At 41.7% G+C, this 23471-nt stretch overlaps 1 protein-coding gene across 2 annotated transcripts in view; it reads right to left on the minus strand.

The window, feature by feature from the left end:
* LOC126413333 (transmembrane protein 131) overlaps positions 1-23471 on the minus strand; it is a 374881-nt gene that overhangs the window by 254470 nt on the left and 96940 nt on the right. For both annotated transcript variants that reach the window (XM_050083243.1, XM_050083244.1), the window contains exons 6-7: positions 22438-22551; positions 22232-22354 (exon numbers count right to left, since the gene is read on the minus strand). In XM_050083243.1, coding sequence (XP_049939200.1) covers positions 22232-22354; positions 22438-22551 — 237 coding nt within the window. The remainder of the gene's footprint in view (positions 1-22231; positions 22355-22437; positions 22552-23471) is intronic.

Below are 23471 nucleotides of genomic sequence, written 5' to 3' on the forward strand. Positions count from 1 at the left end.
CGAGAGCGCAGTGAGACAAAATGGCGACAGGAGCCGAGAAAGCATATGTCGTGCTTGAAATGCACTCACATCAGTCAGTCATAACAGTGCAACGACACTTCAGGACGAAGTTCAACAAAGATCCACCAACTGCTAACTCCATTCGGCGATGGTATGCGCAGTTTAAAGCTTCTGGATGCTTCTGTAAGGGGAAATCAATGGGTCAGCCTGCAGTGAGCGAAGAAACGGTTGAACGCGTGCGGGCAAGTTTCACGCGTAGCCCGCGGAAGTCGACGAATAAAGCAAGCAGGGAGCTAAACGTACCACAGCCAACGGTTTGGAAAATCTTACGGAAAAGGCTAAAGCAGAAGCCTTACCGTTTACAATTGCTACAAGCCCTGACACCCGATGACAAAGTCAAACGCTTTGAATTTTCGGCGTGGTTGCAACAGCTCATGGAAGAGGATGCGTTCAGTGCGAAACTTGTTTTCAGTGATGAAGCAACATTTTTTCTTAATGGTGAAGTGAACAGACACAATGTGCGAATCTGGGCGGTAGAGAATCCTCACGCATGCGTGCAAAAAATGGCAATTCACCAAAAGTTAATGTGTTTTGTGCAATCTCACGGTTTAAAGTTTACGGACCCTTTTTCTTCTGCGAAAAAAACATTACAGGACACGTGTATCTGGACATGCTGGAAAATTGGCTCATGCCACAACTGGAGACCGACAGCGCCGACTTCATCTTTCAACAGGATGGTGCTCCACCGCACTTCCATCATGATGTTCGGCATTTCTTAAACAGGAGATTGGAAAACCGATGGATTGGTCGTGGTGGAGATCATGACCAGCAATTCATGTCATGGCCTCCACGCTCTCCCAACTTAACCCCATGCGATTTCTCTCTGTGGGGTTATGTGAAAGATTCAGTGTTTAAACCTCCTCTACCAAGAAACATGCCAGAACTGCGAGCTTGCATCAACGATGCTTTCGAACTCATTGATGGGGACATGCTGCACCGAGTGTGGGAGGAACTTGATTATCGGGTTGATGTCTGCCGAATCACTAAAGGGGCACATATCGAACATTTGTGAATGCCTAAAAAAACTTTTGGAGTTTTTATATGTGTGTGCAAAGCATTGTGAAAATATCTCAAATAATAAATTTATTGTAGAGCTGTGAAATCGCTTCAATCATTTGTAATAACCCTGTACATATATGTTCATAGGCTCTGAAGAAAAACGTCGAGTTCACAGGCTGGGTTCTATGCTGAAGTTCATGTTATAGGGATGGTAACAACATACCAATCCCAAAATAGTAAGGTGTGTTGGAAACAGGGTCAGACCGGCAAACATTGCAGCATGTAGTGAACAGGAAAAGTGGTTGGGGAAGGGGTCTGAGGAGAGGGGACAGAATATAGGGCAATGCCCTCTTTGTAACATAGCCTACTATTTAGCTACTGGAGAAGAACCGAAATTTACATTTGATTGGCTAGAACAGCTGTTGTAACTAGTAACATTGCTGCTATAAAGAAGTTAGATAGCTGCATTACAACAGTTAGGACTTTTTACTCTCAACTTTGCTTCTAGGCCTAACATCTGAAAGTCAAATTATGTGGTGAATTAATACAGCCCAAACATATTGAAAATTTTATGTGAACAAGTCGTTACGGAAAAAATTTCAAGTATATTCATTGTTAATCAACAAATACCTATTGTGAGACAATTTTTTGTACAATAAGCATACAGTACGTCAAAAATTGTCTTAAATCTGCAAGGAATACAATATGAAACTTTTATATATATGACATACACTGAGGCGACAAAAGTCATGGGATACCTCCTAATATCATATCAGGCCAACCTTTGGCCCAGCATGGTTCAGCAACTCGACATAGCATGGACTCAACAAGTCCTTGGAGGTACCCCACATAAATCCTTGGGTAACAAGATATTGAATTTAACTGATGAAAGGAGAAAATATAAAAATGCAGTAAATGAAGCACACAAAAAGAATACAAACGTCTCAAAAATTAGATCGACAGGAAGTGCAAAATGGCTAAGCAGGGATGGCTACAAGAGAAATGTAAGGATGTAGAGGCATATATCACTAGGGGGTAAGATAAATACTGTCTACAGGAAAATTAAAGAGACCTTTGGAGAAAAGAGAACCACGTGTACGAATATCAAGAGCTCAGGTGGAAAACCAGTACTAAGCAAAGAAGGGAAAGTAGATAGGTGGAAGGAGTATATAGAGGGTCTGTACAAGGGTGATGTACTTGAGAGCAATGTTATGGAGTTGGAAGAGGACATGGATGAAGATGCAATGGGAGATATGATACTGCATGAAGAGTTTGGAAGAGCACTGAAAGACCTAAGTCGAAACAAGGGCCCAGGAGTAGACAACATTCCGTTAGAACTACTGACAGCCTGGGAGAGGCAGCCTTGACAGAACTCTACCGTCTAGTGAGCAAGATGAATGAGAGAGGCGAAATACTCTCAGACTTCAAGAAGAATATAATGATTCCAATCCCAAAGAAAGCAGTTGTTGACAGGTGTGAAGCAGTTGTTGACAGGTGTGAAAATTACCAAACTATCAGTTTGATGAGTCACAGCTGCAAAATACTAACACGAATTCTTTACAGACGGAAAACTGGTAGAAGCCGACCTCGGGGAAAATCAGTTTGGATGGAAATGTTGGAACATACGAGGCAATACGGACCCTATGACTCATCTTAGAGAATAGATTAAGGAAAGGCAAGCTTACGTTTCTAGCATTTGTAGACTTGGAGAAAGCTTTTGACAATGTTGATTGGACTACTCTCTTTCATATTCTGAAGGTGGCAGGGGTAAAATACAGGGAGCGAAAGGCTATTTACAATTTGTACAGAATCCAGATGGCAGTTATAAGTGTCAAGGGGCATGAAAGGAAATCAGTGGTCCGCAAGAGAGAGAGACAGGGTTGTAGCCTATCCCCGATGTTATTCAGTCTGTATATTGAGCAAGCAGTAAAGGAAACAAAAGAAAAATTTGGAGTAGGAATTAAAATCCATGGAGAAGAAATAAAAACTTCAAGGTTTGCCGATGACATTGTAATTCTGTCAGAGACAGCAAAGGACCTGGAAGAGCAGCTGAACGGAATGGACAGTGTCTTGAAGGGAGGATATAAGATGAACATCAACAAAAGCAAAACGAGGATAATGGAATATAGTCGAATTAAGTCGGGTGATGCTGATGAAATTAGATTAGGAAATGAGACACTTAAAGTAGTAAAGGAGTTTTGCTATTTGGGGAGCAAAATGACTGATGAAGGTTGAAGTAAAGAGGATATAAAATGTAGATTGGCAATGGCAAGGAAAGCGTTTCTGAAGAAGAAGAAGAAGAAGAAGAATAGTTTATTAACATCGTGTATGGATTTCTTAAGTGTCAGGAAGTCTTTTCTGAAAGTATTTGTACATAGCGTAGCAATGTATGGAAGTGAAACATGGACGATAAATAGTTTAGACAAGAAGAGAATAGAAGCTTTTGAAATGTGGTGCTACAGAAGAATGCTGAAGATTACGTGGGTTGATCACGTAGCTAATGAGGAGGTACTGAATATAATTGCGGAGAAGAGAGATTTGTGGCACAACTTGACTAGAAGAAGGGGTCAGTTGGTAGGACATGTTCTGTGGCATCAAGAGATCACCAATTTAGTATTGGAGGGCAGTGTGGAGGGTAAAAATCATAGAGGGAGACCAAGAGATGAATACACTAAGCAGATTCAGAAGGATGTAGGTTGCAGCAGGTATTTGGAGATGAAGAAGCTTGCACAGGATAGAGTAGAATGGAGAGCTACATCAAACCAGTCTCTGGACTGAAGGCCATACCACCAACAACAAGCCAATGTATTCATGTATGTCTAACAGTACAGCTTATGATCTTAACAAATCAATGCCATTCTGGGACTTTCAGCGTAGCTGATTTAATAGTTGAGCTTCACCCAGTAAAGGTCACAGAAAATCTGTATGTAATGTAACCAACCAAAAATAGGAATTGGCTTTGATTGCTCAGCTGAAATCATTATCTTAAATAAATTAATTAGAACTGCACTCTTTAAGTTTGAAGGTATTAGCTCATGGGGAATGGGAGGGAAGCAGTGGGGGAGGAGGGGGGGGCAGCTTGTTAGTATAAACACACAGACTCCTGCACTCTCGCTGCTGACAACAATGCATTACCTATGGTTAACTGGAAATTTTTTCTCCATGCAACATCTTCAGTTCTGCTCTGCCCTTATTATCTGTTAATTTTTCTCCATCTATTATATATCAGCACAGCATCACTCAGATAAAAGTAATTAAGTATGTATATCAATCACTGTGTCTACTTCCTCATGTCATGTTCTATAATACACTACATTTTGGCACTAGGCATAATATATTGTATGACAATATATTGTATGACATTATTTCTCTTTTATACACCATAGTTAGGTACAGGAAAATTTGAATCATACAATGAAGCATAAAATAATGTCAAGTCTAACAAGGGAAAAACCAGGATGGACTAATTACAATATGAAAAGGGTAGCGCTCGCTCTCTCTCTCTCTCACACACACACACACACACACAAACTCTTCTGCAATATTTACATATTTTTATGCATTTTTATCCTCCACCATGGATCCTTGCTCCTTCCACGTGCACCAATACAGAAAAGTTTCCTTATACTCAGCCACAACGCAGACTCATATACTGTTCCTGCATTGCCCTTTGCTCATGGACCCCCCCCCCCTCCCTCCCTCCCTCCCTCCCCCCCCCCCCCACCCCCACCCCCACCCCCCAAAAAATACCCATACCACCAAATTACCCAACCTTGCAGCCCCTCCTTCCACAATGACTGCCATCTGTTCAGATTCCACCAGTCCTTAACCCTCACCAACGTAGTCCTACAAATTCATGTCAACCATGCCCAAACCTTCATACAGTACTCCCTCTCCACCTGTAAAATTCTCGTACAGTGCAATCCCAAATTCTGGGATCCCATCTCACACTTAGGAACTCTTGCCCTCCACGAACTAGAGCAGCATGACCAATGGCACCTCAAAAAACTCTCCAACCTGTTCACTTCCCACTTCCACCTTGGACTACCACTATCTACCACCTGTACAACAGCCTCCAACACTCACAGCTGACAAACACTGCCTCGCAAACCTACTAAATTTGCCCCACTCTCACCACCATAACGAATTCAGAATCTAAACAGATCTGAAACACAGTTATGAACCTTTCCTCCAAAAGCCTTGACCCCACAGAAGTATCAATCCTTTTCAAAGGTCTTACCTTTAGCCCAACTCCCAAATTCAATCATGCAGGACTTGTTAAGGATCTTCTCTCTTTCTCCCAGTCCCTAAAGTCCAAATACACTCCTGGAAATTGAAATAAGAACACCGTGAATTCATTGTCCCAGGAAGGGGAAACTTTATTGACACATTCCTGGGGTCAGATACATCACATGATCACACTGACAGAACCACAGGCACATAGACACAGGTAACAGAGCATGCACAATGTCGGCACTAGTACAGCGTATATCCACCTTTCGCAGCAATGCAGGCTGCTATTCTCCCATGGAGACGATCGTAGAGATGCTGGATGTAGTCCTGTGGAACGGCTTGCCATGCCATTTCCACCTGGCGCCTCAGTTGGACCAGCGTTCGTGCTGGACGTGCAGACCGCGTGAGACGACGCTTCATCCAGTCCCAAACATGCTCAATGGGGGACAGATCCGGAGATCTTGCTGGCCAGGGTAGTTGACTTACACCTTCTAGAGCACATTGGGTGGCACGGGATACATGCAGACGTGCATTGTCCTGTTGGAACAGCAAGTTCCCTTGCCGGTCTAGGAACGGTAGAACAATGGGTTCGATGACGGTTTGGATGTACCGTGCACTATTCAGTGTCCCCTCGACGATCACCAGTGGTGTACGGCCAGTGTAGGAGATCGCTCCCCACACCATGATGCCGGGTGTTGGCCCTGTGTGCCTCGGTCGTATGCAGTCCTGATTGTGGCGCTCACCTGCACGGCGCCAAACACGCATACGACCATCATTGGCACCAAGGCAGAAGCGACTCTCATCGCTGAAGACGACACGTCCCCATTCGTCCCTCCATTCACGCCTGTCGCGACACCACTGGAGGCGGGCTGCACGATGTTGGGGCGTGAGCGGAAGACGGCCTAACGGTGTGCGGGACCGTAGCCCAGCTTCATGGAGATGGTTGCGAATGGTCCTCGCCGATACCCCAAGAGCAACAGTGTCCCTAATTTGCTGGGAAGTGGCGGTGCGGTCCCCTACGGCACTGCGTAGGATCCTACGGTCTTGGCGTGCATCCGTGCGTCGCTGCGGTCCGGTCCCTGGTCGACGGGCACGTGCACCTTCCGCCGACCACTGGCGACAACATCGATGTACTGTGGAGACCTCACGCCCCACGTGTTGAGCAATTCGGCGGTACGTCCACCCGGCCTCCCGCATGCCCACTATACGCCCTCGCTCAAAGTCCGTCAACTGCACATACGGTTCACGTCCACGCTGTCGCGGCATGCTACCAGTGTTAAAGACTGCGATGGAGCTCCGTATGCCACGGCAAACTGGCTGACACTGACGGCGGCGGTGCACAAATGCTGCGCAGCTAGCGCCATTCGACGGCCAACACCGCGGTTCCTGGTGTGTCCGCTGTGCCGTGCGTGTGATCATTGCTTGTACAGCCCTCTCGCAGTGTCCGGAGCAAGTATGGTGGGTCTGACACACCGGTGTCAATGTGTTCTTTTTTCCATTTCCAGGAGTGTACATTTTTGCCATTGTGCCTACCAATCAGACATTCCTGTCGTAGGAACATCTGCAACTGAGTATTATATAAGAGGTTGAAAATACCGCTACAGTTGTAAGGTTCTTGCATTTAGAACACAACTGGTTTCGGGCTCTTAGGCACCCATCTTCAAGTGTTGTAACTTGGTGCTGTGAGCCTGAGTGCCACATGGTGGACGAGTACAAGACGTGGTGTGTTACCAGCTAGTGCAGAGCACATATCCAGCAGGATCTCAGTCTGTCCCCAAATCCTCAGGCCCATTCCAGAAACTCTGGCCAGAGCCTATTTCTCTGCTCATGCCATCCACTCCCCACACTCCTACCTTCTACATGCTTCCTTCAGCACATAAACTCAACCACACGGGATGCCCCATTGTGGCCACTTACTGTTCTCCCTCTGAGAGAATCTCTGCTCTCATAGACCAACACCTTCAGCCTATCATCCAAGACCTAACCTCCTATATAGAAGATACCAACCATTTCCTCCACCAACAGTTCCTGTTCCTATTCCTTTAGCACACAGTGCCCTGCTCATCACTACTGATGCCACCTCCCTTTGCACTAACATCCCTAATGCCCTTGTCCTAGCCACTACTGAATGTTTCCCAAAGCCCTAGGGATTCAAAAACTACAGCCTCCTTCCTGGTCACCATAACTAACTACATACTCAGCCACCATTACCTCTACCTTGAAGGCATCACCTACAAACAAATTCAGGATACAGCAATGGGTACCCGCATGTCACCATCCTATACCAACCTATTCAAAGGCAAACTAGAGGAGTCCTTCCTAACCTCCCACAATCCCAAACCCCTCACCTGGTTCAGATTCATTGATGACATCTTTGTAGTCTGGATTGCGAGTGAGGACACCCTATCCATACTCCTCCAGAATCTCAACGCCTTTTTCCCTGTTCGCTTCACCCAGTCCTCCTCAACCTAACAAACCGCCTTCCTTGATGGTGATCTCCAACTCAAAGATGGCTACATAAATACCTCCGTCCATATCAGACCTACTAACCACCAGCAACACCTCCACTTCAACAGCTGCCACCCATTCCATACCAAGAAGCCATTTCATACAGCCTAGCCAACCATCGTCATTGCATCTGTAGTGATGAGCAGTCCCTTTCAAAATATACCAAGGGTCTTACTGAGGTCTTCACAGGTCATAATTACCCTCTTAACCTTGTGCAGAAACAGATACCCCTTCCCATATCTCTCCAGTCACCCACCACCTCCCAAAGTACCACCGTCTGGCCACAGAGGAACATTCCCCTCATGACTCAGTACCACCCTGGGCTGGAGCAACTGAAACACATCCTGTGCCAGGGTTTCAACTACCTCTCGTTGTGCTCTGAAATGAGGACCATTCCACCTACTATCCTTCCCACACCTCCCACTGTGGTATTCTGCCACACATTCTACATAGTATCCTCGATCACCCCTACACAACCCCTGCTCCTAACCTCTTCACTCATGACTCATAACCCTGTAATAGAACTATGCAAGACCTGTCCCATACATCCTCCCACTACCATCTACTCCAACTCCAGTCCAGACACAAGCATCACCTATCCCATCACAGGTAGGGCTACCTATGAAACCAGTCATGTGAGCGACACATGCATCACCTATCCCATCACAGGTAGGGCTACCTATGAAACCAGTCATGTGAGCTATGAGCTAAGCTGCAACCACTGTGCTTTGTTCTACATGGGCATGACAACCAACAAGCTGTCTGTCCACATGAATGGCCACCAACAAACTGTGGCCGAGAAACAGTTAGAACACCCAGTTGTTGAGCACAATGTCCAACACAATGTTCTTCCTTTTAATAACTGCTTCACAGTCTATGGCTTCTGCATCCTTCCCACCAACATTAGCTTTTTTGAGCTGCACAGGTGGGAACTCTCTCTGCAATATATCCTATGTTCCTGTAACCCAACTGGCCTCAATCTTCATTAGTCTTTGTCCTTCATCCACCTATCCCTTTCCATGTTCTGACTCCACAGCCTCCTATTTCACAAGCACACCCACAGTCTTTTCACTTCCCTACTTTTCCGCTGCCCTGCCACCAACCCATCTGCCATCTAAACTCCCAACAGTACCCAGCTGCCATACACTCTCTCCACCTTATCCTTGTGTGCTCCCATGAACAGCACTTTACCATCCCTCACCCATTCCCTGCTCTCCCTCCCACACTCCACCCCAGCCTCCTCCTTACTCCCACCACCCAGATTGCTTCTCCTATCATTTGCAGTTGTGCACAGTATGGTCCCGACAAAGGTAATGTTTGTGTGTGTGAGCTGTGTTTGCAACAGTGTGTGTGTGTGTGTGTGTGTGTGTGTGTGTGTGTGTGTGTGTTTTGTCTATTTCGGAAGAAGGCCTTCTGGCCGAAAGCTTACATGTTTAGTAGTCTTTTTGTTGTGCCTGTCTGCAACTCAACATCTCCACTATATGATGAGTAGCAATCTATCCTTTTCAGAATACTGTCATAACATGAAGTCTGCAATTTTTAAACACCATGATGCAGATTTGGTGGTCTGTACGAAATGTTGCAAAAATTGGTTTTTTTCCCTGTTCTTGTGTAAAAATGTTATAAATCTGAAGGTGGCAGTTTACTAATCCTGGGAATCGTTAGTTACTGAATGCTGAAATTGGATTTTGACTCTTTTTCTCAACACTGAGAAATAGTATAATCTTAAAATGATAGTTGATTTCCTACATGGTCATTGGTATGACATTTCTTAACATTTTTGCATAACTACCATACAAAAAATGATGAGTTTTTGAGAGCTCTCTAATGTAGGCCATCAATTAAAATACATTTTCTGTGGTACGAATGCATACATACCAACTTTACATTGTGTAAACATGTAAATCAACATGGTGTCTGAACAACTTTCACCTTAACATAGGCCCTGGTCTATGCAACTGATCAAATTGTAACCACCAACATCATTCATAAAAGAGTAAAAACAGTATTGAATAAATATTGAAAGAAACATTTTCAGTATTACTGGTAGAAAAATGTTTGTGTGATATCACACGTCCTGTATCTGCCTGGCTCACAGAAGCTAACAGAATGGGCACCATGCTAATTTAAATGTTTCTGAAGCTTAAGTGCAAAATTGGTGATTTTTGTATTTATACTTGATTCCTAAAAAAGCATACAGTTTAATTGATATAGCACATTAATGAACACTCTAAACCACATCATTTTTGGTACTATTTGTTGCGAGGAATTACTGGGAAATCTGACATCACTGGATAAAACCATTACCTGTATTTCAAGTTAAAGTGAAGATTGCTTCAATAGTATGGAAAATTAGATTTCTTTTTACTAAACTAACAAGATTTTGAGAAATATGATGGGCCAAATACTTCTGGCAGTGTTGAAGAAAACACTGAAACACAAGGGATTGCACCTTCAAAATTAGACAAATATCTATTACGCATGTCTTAAGTCTGTGTTCACAGCTCAAGGTTCACATTTCAGCCATTGAGTGATACTGATCTCCAATAATGACACAAGGTCAATGAATATGTTGTGTGTGTGCCTACAATGGTATGTCTTAATTGTGTACAATATTCTGAAAGGATGTTAAACCCTTCATAATTTAACCCTTTTGTGGGCAAAATTATTGAGCAGTTTTTTTTAATGAATGGAGAGCAGATAGTAGTTAAGAGATAGGTATAATTATCATACAGAATATCACATTTGCTCGAACTGTGAAAGTGAGGTCACACAACAAGGTGGGAAGTATTCTTCCCACTGCCCTTCCTTGGCGTTAAATGACAAAAACAACTTTTTCAATATATGTCATATTTATTTGATAAATTTACTTCTCTTGTTACAATGATTGTTCACAATTACTTGCCATGAAATGTTCTGAAACATGGGTCTATGCAAAGTGGTATTTGACAATGTGTACAAACACAGCGAGTGCTCTTTTCCACAGCTTTGGTACTACAGTGACAGCGCGTCCAGTAGGTTTCTCCTAAAATGGGTTGATGTTACCCTACAGAAACATGACAAAAATCTTCTGGTACTTTACCCCTTTTTGCCAGAAAGACAGGTTTTTGTCCACGCCTTTTTTGTGACGAGAAGTCAGCGAAGTCTGGCTAGATGGATCCTGTATGTGAGCTTATCATGCTGTCCACTTTCTCTTTTACTTATTTTCCACAGGATAAAACTGTTCACTGCAGCAACATCCACCAGGAAATAAAATATTCTGTGCCACCATTTTGCAGAACGTCTGCCAATAGCATACCTTTCTCTTAATTGATCATGCTTATCGACACCACCCATTATTTTGTTGTATTCTGCCACAACTTCAGGACAAGAAATCTCTGTACTAGTACCATCCTTGTTTTTCCGTTTCACTGTGGCTGTTTCTCTTGGGTCATGAATTGAGGACAGGAAAGTGACTGGACGGTTATCCATCCATTTTACTGCAGAAATGGCTCCTTTTGTTTCAAATTGGAATTCTCCCCGTTCCAATTTCATGTTTTGCTTCATAAATTTGGGTAAATCAAAAGTATTTACCTTATACTTTAGCTTTGAGGGAAAAAAATCACAAAAGTCGTGTAAACAGCACTGAAAGGCTCCTCTACAGAGCAACACTTAGCTATACAATGCCTCTGCGCGAGGTACAGCAAAAACGGCGGGAACTTCCGATTTTGAAGTAGTTACCTATACTGTTCACTAGGTGGTAGCACCATACAGAGGTGGGAACTGTGAATCCCACGGGACTAGGAGCAAGTTCATTGTAGTGGGAAGCATGTTTCCCATGGCTCACGAAAGGGTTAATGGAGCAGTATATATGTATATTGTCAAATGGCTGGTGTTGTAGTGAAGCTAGTTTGTCTTCCATGTTCAAATTTCGACTCCCAGCAACTGTTTTTACACTATAGTGAAGTGCTGTTGGATTGGCAGCATAATGTTGCAGAAGAGAACTTTTAAGTTATGACAATAATGCCTGTTGAAAAACTTACAACAGTATATGCTTGCAAAGTTATTTGCACATTTAATGGTTTCAATACAAATGATTTCATATTCCAATCCTGTAAATATAGTTTTTTACCATCAGTTTCAATTAGCACTATTATCCTGCATTTACACTAGTATTGACTGGCCATGAGAAGCATGTGTCTGATGAGTCAAAGGTGCCATTTTGAAATAAGCTGACACTTTAAGTGGACAACATCTCTTTTGGTACTTGGATGACAATGATATTTTTTTCAAAGACGTTGCAGGATCATCACAACAGTGTTGAAGTCATCGTCAGATGTAGAAGCAGCTTCAGGTGTGCCCCAGGGAAGTGTGTGAGGGCCCTCGCTGTTCATGTTGTATATTTGATCTTGCAGACAATACTGATAGTAACTGCAAACTTTTTGCAGATGATGCAGTTATTTATAATGAAGTACTGTCTGAAAGAAGCTGCAAATTTTCCAGTCAGTTCTTGATAACAATTAATAGTAGTACAAAGACTGTCAACTTGCTTTAAATGTTCAGAAATGTAAAAACTGTGCAACTCACAAAAAAAAAAGAAAAAACACGTAGTATCCTATGACTATAATATCAATGAGTCACTGTGGGAAACAGCCAACTCATACAAATACCTGGGTTTAACACTTTGAAGGGATATGAAATTGTATGATTAAATGCTCAGTCATGGGTAAAGCAGGTGGTAGACTTCTGTTTATTGGTAGAATACTGGAGAAGTGCAATCAGTCTACAAAGGAAATTGCTTACAAATCACTATACGACCACTTGTAGAATATTGCTCACCTGTGTTGGACCCATACCAAATAGAATTGACAGATGATACTGAAGGCATACAGAGAAGAACAGCACAAATGGTCATAGATTTGTTTGGCCCAAGAGAGACTGTCACAAATGTTGAAAGAACTGAACTGGCAAACTCTTGAAGATAGGCGGAAACTATCCCGAGAGATCATCAAATGGGGTACTCTTTGCTTCAAAAGCATTTATTCTACAAGGACCCTTACAGTTTCTGGAACTCTGGCTGTTTTCACAGCTTTGGTGACAGCATAATGGATGAAGTAGTCAGTGCACACTATTATATGTCAGTTCTCATTTGTCAACTTTAGGAACCTCATTCCAATCCTGTGAAATGGCACTGTTGCCGGTGGAACTGATATCAAATACTTTAGAGGTAATTGCAGCACATTCTTCTGTTGCTGGTATTCCTTAAAGTGCCTCACATGTTGCCTGGTGGATCGGTAGAGACCTGGTCAGTGATACCCGTGTCTGGTTCTCTCTCACAGTCTCCACACATTCCAGGTAACCGGTGTTGGAGAACTGTGGAAATACATCACTATATATGGCCTTAGTTGAGCTGGGATGATGAGCAACTCATTTGTGCCCCATTGCATCATAGTTTCTCTTATACAATGTTATATTTAGTAATTGCATTTCTCCTTTGGGTGCTTCCTTCTCATTCAAGGCTTCTACAGTTTTCAGCAGTGCTAGTCAGGATACTGAAGATCTACTTGACGATCATGAAGTTTCAACAGGAGGGGCTACCTTTGACGCTCATCATAGTGAAACAGCAGTGACAACACAACCTGAATGCAAGGATCCTTCAGTGCAGTCATACAGAAGACCAATTAAAAGATCTAGATCTAGAATGTTGTAGTCACTCTCCTATAAGTTCAAATCCAATAACCAGCAAATATTTTTTTTTAGTATTTATAATTTCCAGTAGGGGCTCAAATTTTTTCTTTTTTTTAATGTTACATATTCTGGTATATTCTATGTTTGTGTAAATAGCAACCTGTTCATTCAAGAGACTATACTGTCCTGTCTGTATATCAGTGTTTGTAATAAATGTGTTTTCAGTACTAAGTGTTGAACTCCATCGATGACCCTGCTTTTGGATCTGGACTTGACAGCGGTTACAAATGATAATATTACACCTTCCATCACTGCTAAAGGTTTTAATATTCCAATAATTTGGTACTCATTTCCTGGGTTTTCTCGCTATTTTCGAAGTCTAGTACTCTTACACCTATTAAAGGCTTCTTTCCATTCCATTATCACAGCTGGTGAAATATATTTTTCACCTGTAATAAAAAATTAGCTGAATACATTTCATACCAGCTGCTGCCTGAAGGGCACACAGGCGCGTGCGCGCGCCCACACACACACACACACACACACACACACACACACACACGCGCCCCCACACACACACACACACACACACACACACACACACACCTCTATTAGCCTATTCTTCCACCAAACTTGTTAAAAGGAGGAGAGGATCCATTAACCTCCTCATTACATTTCCTTTGTGTAAAACCATCTGTTACAATTCCATAGCGAGCCAATACATCAAACCTCTGGCAGCTCCCACATTTCTCAAGGTCAAAAAATAAACTGCAGCTGCTATGTTGGCACTTCACAACAAATGTACATACCATTTTCTATTTGATCTTATAAACAATTATAAACCAATGAATAGTTAGGTGCTACAAGATAGTCCCTTCCTTCATAGCAAATCTGGGGAGGAAGGAAGAAAGATTACATTTTAACAACCTGCTGATGGTGAGTTCACTACACAAAGAGCACATACTAGGATGTGAAGGAAATAGTCTGTGTCCTTTTCAATGGTATCACCTCGAGTTTTGCCTTAATCTAATTCTGAACATCTGGACAGAGATTTGAGTCGCACTCACCCCGAATGTGTGTCCAGTGTCCTGGACAGCATTCAGTAAATCAGGGATTTCCAAACAGATACAGCAGCTATCTGACAAACATTTACAAGAAAGCAGATGCATCAACAAGCAGGGTGGACTTTCCAGACTGTCACTTTGATTTCTTTCATACTTGTAGGACTTGAAGATCAGTGCATGTATATCATTTCCTATTGCAGTACAATGCAATTTTCAAAAACACTCAAAAAGTTGATGCAGAACTTTAATGAGCTTTTTTAAGTATAAGAAATTTCAATTCAATTGACATAACTGCTTGTTGTTCTGCACATAGTGTGCACATAGCCAACCAAGACACAGTCAAGACTGAAGGAAAGATGAGATTAGATAACCTGAGAGCTCAAAGGCGGACTACAAGATGGAAATTATTGCTTAAACAACAAACAATGGAAAATCCAGGATGGAATGTAACAATATTATGAGACAGAAAGCTGCCACTCACCATATAGCGAAGACACTGAGTCGCAGATCGGCACAACAAAAAGATTTTCACACTTAAAGCTTTCGGCCAAAGGCCTTTGTCAACAACAAACACGCAAACACACACACACACACACACACACACACACACGCAAACACACACACACACACACACACACACACACACCCCACACAACTGCAGTCTCAGGCAACTGAAACCACACTGCAAGCAGCAGCAGCATTGCATCATAGTGGGAGTGGCGACTGGGTGGGAGGCTGGGGCTGGGAAGGGGAGGGATAATATGGTGGGGATGGCGAACAGTGAAGTGCTGCAGGTTGGACGGTGGGCAGAGGAGAGGTTGGGGAGGGCGGGGGGGGGGGGGGGGGGGGGGGGGGGGGGTGGCGGAAAAAATAGAGAACCACTCCCTGCACTCCTACCTTCTACGAAGGTCAGCTACACACCTCTGTCCACATTAAACCTACCAACAAACATCAGTACTTTTATTTTGACAGTTGCCATCCTTTCTATGTCAAATGTTCCCTCTCATAAAGCCTTGGCATTTGAGGCAAATGAATTTGTTCAGACACTTTACAGCAATACACCACCATTCTCACCTCAGCTTTCACTGCACGTAATAACCCCACCAGCCTAGTTCAATAGCTGATTTCCATGGCCGGCACAACCAATCCTGGTACTGATGATCCATCCAAAAAACAACTTCGGAGCACACCACTGGTGACTCAATATTAACCTGGTCTGGAATGTATTAATCAGCTACTTCGAAAGCGCCGTGACTTCCTAAAATCAAGCCCTGAAATGAGATCCACTCTGTCTGAAATTTTGCCCACCACACCTAGAATAGCTTTTCGTCACCCTCCCAATCTCTGAAATATTCTTGTCATACCCTATTCTCCCTCCCCCCATGAACCATGGACCTTGCCGTTGGTGGGGAGGCTTGCGTGCCTCAGTGATACAGAGGGCCGTACCGTAGGTGCAACCACAACGGAGGGGTATCTGTTGAGAGGCCAGACAAACATGTGGTTCCTGAAGAGGGGCAGCAGCCTTTTCAGTAGTTGCAGGGGCAACAGTCTGGATGATTGACTGATCTGGCCTTGTAACATTAACCAAAACGGCCATGCTGTGCTGGTACTGCGAACGGCTGAAAGCAAGGGGAAACTACAGCCGTAATTTTTCCCGAGGACATGCAGCTTTACTGTATGATTAAATGATGATGGCGTCCTCTTGGGTAAAATATTCCGGAGGTAAAATAGTCCCCCATTCGGATCTCCGGGCGGGGACTACTCTAGAGGACGTCGTTATCAGGAGAAAGAAAACTGGCATTCTACGTATCGGAGCGTGGAATGTCAGATCCCTTAATCGGGCAGGTAGGTTAGATAATTTAAAAAGGGAAACGGATAGGTTAAAGTTAGATATAGTGGGAATTAGTGAAGTTCGGTGGCAGGAAGAACAAGACTTTTGGTCAGGTGATTACAGGGTTATAAATACAAAATCAAATAGGGGTAATGCAGGAGTAGGTTTAATAATGAATAAAAAAATAGGAGTGCGGGTTAGCTACTACAAACAGCATAGTGAACGCATTATTGTGGCCAAGATAGACACAAAGCCTATGCCTACTACAGTAGTACAAGTTTATATGCCAACTAGCTCTGCAGATGATGAAGAAATTGATGAAATTTATGACGACATAAAAGAAATTATTCAGGTAGTGAAGGGAGACGAAAATTTAATAGTCATGGGTGACTGGAATTCGTCAGTAGGAAAAGGGAGAGAAGGAAACATAGTAGGTGGATATGGGGTGGGGGGCAGAAATGAAAGAGGAAGCCGCCTTGTAGAATTTTGCACAGAGCATAACTTAATCATAGCTAACACTTGGTTCAAGAATCATGAAAGAAGGTTGTATACCTGGAAGAATCCCGGAGATACTAAAAGGTATCAGATAGATTACATAATGGTAAGACAGAGATTTAGGAACCAGGTTCTAAATTGTAAGACATTTCCAGGGGCAGATGTGGATTCTGACCACAATCTATTGGTTATGAACTGCAGATTGAAACTGAAGAAACTGCAAAAAGGCGGGAATTTAAGGAGATGGGATCTGGATAAACTGAAAGAACCAGAGGTTGTAGAGAGTTTCAGGGAGAGCATAAGGGAACAATTGAAAGGAATGGGGGAAAGAAATACAGTAGAAGAAGAATGAGTAGCTCTGAGGGATGAAGTAGTGAAGGCAGCAGAGGATCAAGTAGGTAAAAAGACGAGGGCTAATAGAAATCCTTGGGTAACAGAAGAAATATTGAATTTCATTGATGAAAGGAGAAAATATAAAAATGCAGTAAATGAAGCAGGCAAAAAGGAATACAAACGTCTCAAAAATGCGATCGACAGGAAGTGCAAAATGGCTAAGCAGGGATGGCTAGAGGACAAATGTAAGGATGTAGAGGCTTGTCTCACTAGGGGTAAGATAGATACTGCCTACAGGAAAATTAAAGAGACCTTTGGAGAGAAGAGAACCACTTGTATGAATATCAAGAGCTCAGATGGCAACCCAGTTCTAAGCAAAGAAGGGAAGGCAGAAAGGTGGAAGGAGTATATAGAGGGTTTATACAAGGCCGATGTACTTGAGGACAATATTATGGAAATGGAAGAGGATGTAGATGAAGATGAAATGGGAGATAAGATACTGCGTGAAGAGTTTGACAGAGCACTGAAAGACCTGAGTCGAAACAAGACCCCGGGAGTAGACAACATTCCATTAGAACTACTGATGGCCTTGGGAGAGCCAGTCATGACAAAACTCTACCATCTGGTGAGCAAATGTATGAAACAGGCGAAATACCCTCAGACTTCAAGAAGAATATAATAATTCCAATCCCAAAGAAAGCAGGTGTTGACAGATGTGAAAATTACCGAACTATCAGTTTAATAAGTCACAGCTGCAAAATACTAATGCAAATTCTTTACAGACGAATGGAAAAACTGGTAGAAGAGGACCTCGGGGAAAATCAGTTTGGATTCCGTAGAAATGTTGGAACACGTGAGGCAATACTAACCTTACGACTTATCTTAGAAGAAAGATTAAGAAAAGGCAAACCTACGTTTCTAGCATTTGTAGACTTAGAGAAAGCTTTTGACAACGTTAACTGGAATACTCTCTTTCAAATTCTGAAGGTGGCAGGGGTAAAATACAGGGAGCGAAAGGCTATTTACAATTTGTACAGAAACCAGATGGCACTTATAAGAGTCGAGGGGCATGAAAGAGAAGCAGTGGTTGGGAAAGGAGTGAGACAGGGTTGTAGCCTCTCCCCGATGTTATTCAATCTGTATATTGAGCAAGCAGTAAAGGAAACAAAAGAAAAATTCGGAGTAGGTATTAAAATTCATGGAGAAGAAGTAAAAACTTTGAGGTTCGCCGATGACATTGTAATTCTGTCAGAGACAGCAAAGGACTTGGAAGAGCAGTTGAACGGAATGAACAGTGTCTTGAAAGGAGGATGAACATCAACAAAAGCAAAACGAGGATAATGGAATGTAGTCAAATTAAATCGGGTGATGCTGAGGGGATTAGATTAGGAAATGAGACACTTAAAGTAGTAAAGGAGTTTTGCTATTTAGGGAGTAAAATAACTGATGATGGTCAAAGTAGAGAGGATATAAAATGTAGACTGGCAATGGCAAGGAAATCGTTTCTGAAGAAGAGAAATTTGTTAACATCGAGTATAGATTTAAGTGTCAGAAAGTCGTTTCTGAAAGTATTCGTATGGAGTGTAGCCATGTATGGAAGTGAAACATGGACGATAACCAGTTCGGACAAGAAGAGAATAGAAGCTTTCGAAATGTGGTGCTACAGAAGAATGCTGAAGATAAGGTGGGTAGATCACGTAACTAATGAGGAGGTATTGAATAGGATTGGGGAGAAGAGAAGTTTGTGGCACAACTTGACTAGAAGAAGGGATCGGTTGGTAGGACATGTTTTGAGGCATCAAGGGATCACAAATTTAGCATTGGAGGGCAGCGTGGAGGGTAAAAATCGTAGAGGGAGACCAAGAGATCAATACACTAAGCAGATTCAGAAAGATGTAGGTTGCAGTAGGTACTGGGAGAGGAAGAAGCTTGCACAGGATAGAGTAGCATGGAGAGCTGCATCAAACCAGTCTCAGGACTGAAGACCACAACAACAACAACCCTATTCTCCTTCTGGGCCCCTCTCTCTATGACATGGCTCCTGCTCCTGTGACTGTCCCTGCTGCAAGACTTGCCCTATACAACCTTCTACCAACACCTATAGCAGCCTTGTAAATGGCTGCATGTAGAGCATGCTCTACAATGTGACATTCGTGATCTCAGTGCCTGTTTCAGCACACGTGCCATGTGGATTCTTCCCCCAGACACCAGTTTCTCAGAACTCTGCAGGTGGGAACTAGGGTCCTTGGTTCTAGTCACCCACGTGGGCTTAATTTGCATTAATATCTCCTGTCTAAGCATTTCTTCACAGTAATTACTCTTTCCTTCACTCCATTTTAGTTTTCTACATCTTTCATTGTCTTTACCGTCTATTTTTCACTGCCCCCCTCCCATCTCTGTTACGTACAATGCACTTAGCATTTCACTGTTATTAACTCATGCATGATGTTTAAGCAGTAATCTCTGTCTTGCATATTACCCCATCTTCCACCTTTAAGCTCTCAGTTTTTCAAATCTCGTCCAATGCAGTCCCCAACAATCAGTCTTTCCTTCTCATCATGTGTGGTAAGTCTCCTCTGACCCACAGTTCTGGGTGACTTTCCCAAAATCTACCCCTTTTCCTAGACCTCTCCAGTCCTTTTCCTTCATCCCTCTTCCATTCCCTTCAACCCTTCTTTCTGAAGAAGGAGCCACTGGCTCTGAATGCTTGCCTAATTACAACCTTCATTTATGTGTGTGTTCTGTCACCACTTGGTGAGTAGATTTTTTATGTACCCAATTAAATTTTTAAAATAATAGGCAACTCTACAGATAAACTGGCCTCTACCCTCATGTCTGAATATAAAACAAAGTCTGTTAACAAATAAAATACTGAAAACTCTGTGGCACCAACATCCATGTTAGAGGGTGCTCTCCCAACAGCAGATGCCTTGAGTCATTGGACTGTATCCTATCCATAGAGGTATGAGGACTCCTTACTTGTCTCATGAGCAGGAAAAAGTATATCATGGCTAAAGAGTTGGCTTTACCAGCCACAGCTTACTGATAAGCACTTACGCCCATGGTTCTTCCTACCAACACTTGACTCTGTAATTCAACAGAGATGTGACAGCATGTAGGAGGAGATATTTTGTACATATTTTCTTGGAACTTTACTAGTTAATTAATTTATCTGACTTTCCAAGTGCTCCAGTAATTATTAGAATACCAAAATCTTCTCCGGTCACTGACAGTGGAAAAGAGCAACATGCATTCTGGATTTGTTTATCTCCTGTGTTCATGCTTGTGACGGACACTCTAAAAGTCAGAGCAGATGAGGAATTCTACAGCAGGAATACATCTTATCTTCTCCGGTGCTCTCAAAAAAGATCACATCTATTTATATTCATATGGTAAACTTGCAGAAACACTCAGGAAACAATCAGGAAAAAGCCCGAAAGTAGTCAAGGAAGTCAACACTATCATATAATTCTTCACATTTTGAGTTAGAAACTTATCCATGAGTCCTGATTCTCCAACAAATTTACAATACTTTTGTGTCTCTTTAGCAATCAGGATGGCAGTCAGCTCCAGCCATGGGTTAGAATTGGTATTTGTCCCAAATTAAGCACCACATAAGTACCACATAACCTCACGCATCAGACATGATTTATGAACATTTTCATGTTTTAAAAAGTACAAATTTTAAAAAATTGTTCTCTTAGTAGTTGTATCCCTCTAGTAAGTTTTAAAATCTTTCCACAGGCATCATAGTTATTTTCAAGCACTTCACTGAATATGACTTGCACCTCGGTGTGCATAATGTTTGATAACCTCCACTTCGTGTTCTCCATTGTGATGCTCTCACAACCAACTTCTAACTAGCTGATACCTTATACGATCTGTGGTGGTGACCAGTTCAACTTTCTCCTTCAGTAAGGTTATTAAAATATGTCATGCATACCTGCTACACATCATACATCATAAATACCCACAAAACGTATTTAAATGCAATGAATCTTCATCACAGTGTTTACAGAAATTATTGTTGTGATGGTAGGCACTCACGCCTATAGAAAGCCGCAGTCCTCTGAAATCCGCCCTTAGTAGTTCAAACTCTTCACTAGTAGCTGCCTTCATCCATAAAAAGAATTACTTGTTCATTTCACTACATTCAGCATGTAGGATGACTAACCAGAAGAAACACTACAACTTAGCTTTCTTGAAGAAAGTAATCCTAGTGGTGCAGAGCTCAACTTACACTGGAAGACTGAAATGAATAAAACATGGTGAAACTTATCATACAGATGAGCTCAAAAGTGCAATGGGACAAAATAAATTTTCAAGTTGACTTAAGACAACACATACTACAACAAAACTTCCACAGCAACATGGAAGTACATTGAAAATTGACGTACAGTTGCTTGAAACACCAGACAGCATAGCAGATGAACGAAGAATACCATAACAGAACCTGGAATTTTGAGAAAACAACACCTTTGCTACTGATTATTTCGACAAATGACAACAAAATGAAGTTAAGTCTGTTATTGATTTGCAATACGACTATTTAAGTAATCTTGCAAGCTTTTACTCAGGTGAAATGAATGTAAATGCTATAGAATCAGAGAACAGTATGTTTTGCTGCAAGCTACAAATTATATCTTGGCATCAAAGTCAAGTCACTTCCTCTAATACTTGCACAAAATGCAGTGCGACAGCGAGTCAGTTGAGCAGTTCAGAAGGCAGCTATGTCTGTTTACGGATGCGCAAATATTGACAAAAATACAACATTTCAATGGTTTTCACATTTAAAACATTAGTTACAATACAAAAATGATGTACAGAACCAGTCTAAAACCTATCTATTCAAAACAATTTCCCAAATATTTCTTTAAAACTCAGTACCACTACTTTTTAACATACATATATTGCACAAAAGCCAACACAGTTAGCTTTCAAGAATGGTCAGTTGTTGAATTTATGTTACGTGGCATGCAGAATTAGTACAATAATATTGGGCACTGTTTAAAGCTAACCACGTAAGATATTCTGGAGTTACCTGTAGTGGTGTACTGTGTGGATTATGCATATAAATAAGGGGTGAGTAAGTAGCATTTGCAGGAATTTTTACACCCACTAATGGCCTTAGCCTGTATGGACTGCTTATGCTAGCCCCCTTCACCTACAATGAAATAAAAGCATGTTATCACAGCAGGATTTAATACACATTCCTAAATGTGATTTTCATATAGCTAATTTTGTCACCTGGTACTTAAAGCTGCCTTCTGATGTGTGAATAAATAAATTGCTTTCAATTTCTCCTTCTTCACGGCCTAAGAATACAACATTAAAGCTTGTGTTTCCCATTGGTGGGATAACCTGAAAACATAGATCAAAGCACATTGTGGGAAGCTTTTCTACAAGGCTGTAAGTACTATTAGATGTTTGATTTTTGTATAATCATTTAGAGCAAGGGGCATTAAGTAATCAATAACCATATGCAAATATTATTTTCTACCAATATACCATGAGTAAGCAAGGTATACATAACAATGCATAATCAGGTTAAATTGTGACTGAGTCTGGAGCAACACTAAAGAAATTAAGGTTAACGTACCACACATTTTGCTTTTGAGAATAAAAAGAGGAAAGTATAAGAAAGTGACAGTGGAAACTTATTTGTTTCAAGACATAACAAGGTCAACAAATTTTGAAAAACATACAAATGTACAAAAAGCTAGCATGATTTATGAACACAATTTGAAAGATTATTTTACATAAGTTCAGAAGCAGTGAATATTACAACAGGATATAAAATAACTGACCTGAATAATCCATTAGTTTTTCCCAGTTTTTGGATAAATTATGAACTTCCAAAAAAATTTCCATTGTTTAGTAAAAAATCTTTCCCCTCTTATTTTTCTACATAAGTGCAATTTTTGTTATTTGTAGAAAAAGAATTAGTACAAAAATAACTGGTGCATTTTTTAAGAAATTATAATGCTTAGCAAGCTACAAGTAAAGGTTACTGACAATCTGCATTTTGAAATTAATTTAATGAGAATCAATACATATTTAATTTCAGGGTGTAGTTGCTTCCTCCCATATAATTTTGTTCTGCAACTAACAATATGTTATTTATCTTCTGATCTATGGGAAACAAAACTTCATAAGACTAATGGCTTTTGCTCTTTGAATAATTTAAACATAAAAATAAACAATATTGCAAGAATTATTCTATATGTTAAGAGATCTTTTCTTTTTTCCTCTGTAGCAACTAGCTGAGTTAACCATTCATA

The sequence above is a fragment of the Schistocerca serialis genome, chromosome 7, assembly GCF_023864345.2.
Source record: "Schistocerca serialis cubense isolate TAMUIC-IGC-003099 chromosome 7, iqSchSeri2.2, whole genome shotgun sequence".
Classification (NCBI taxonomy): Eukaryota; Metazoa; Arthropoda; class Insecta; order Orthoptera; family Acrididae; genus Schistocerca; species Schistocerca serialis.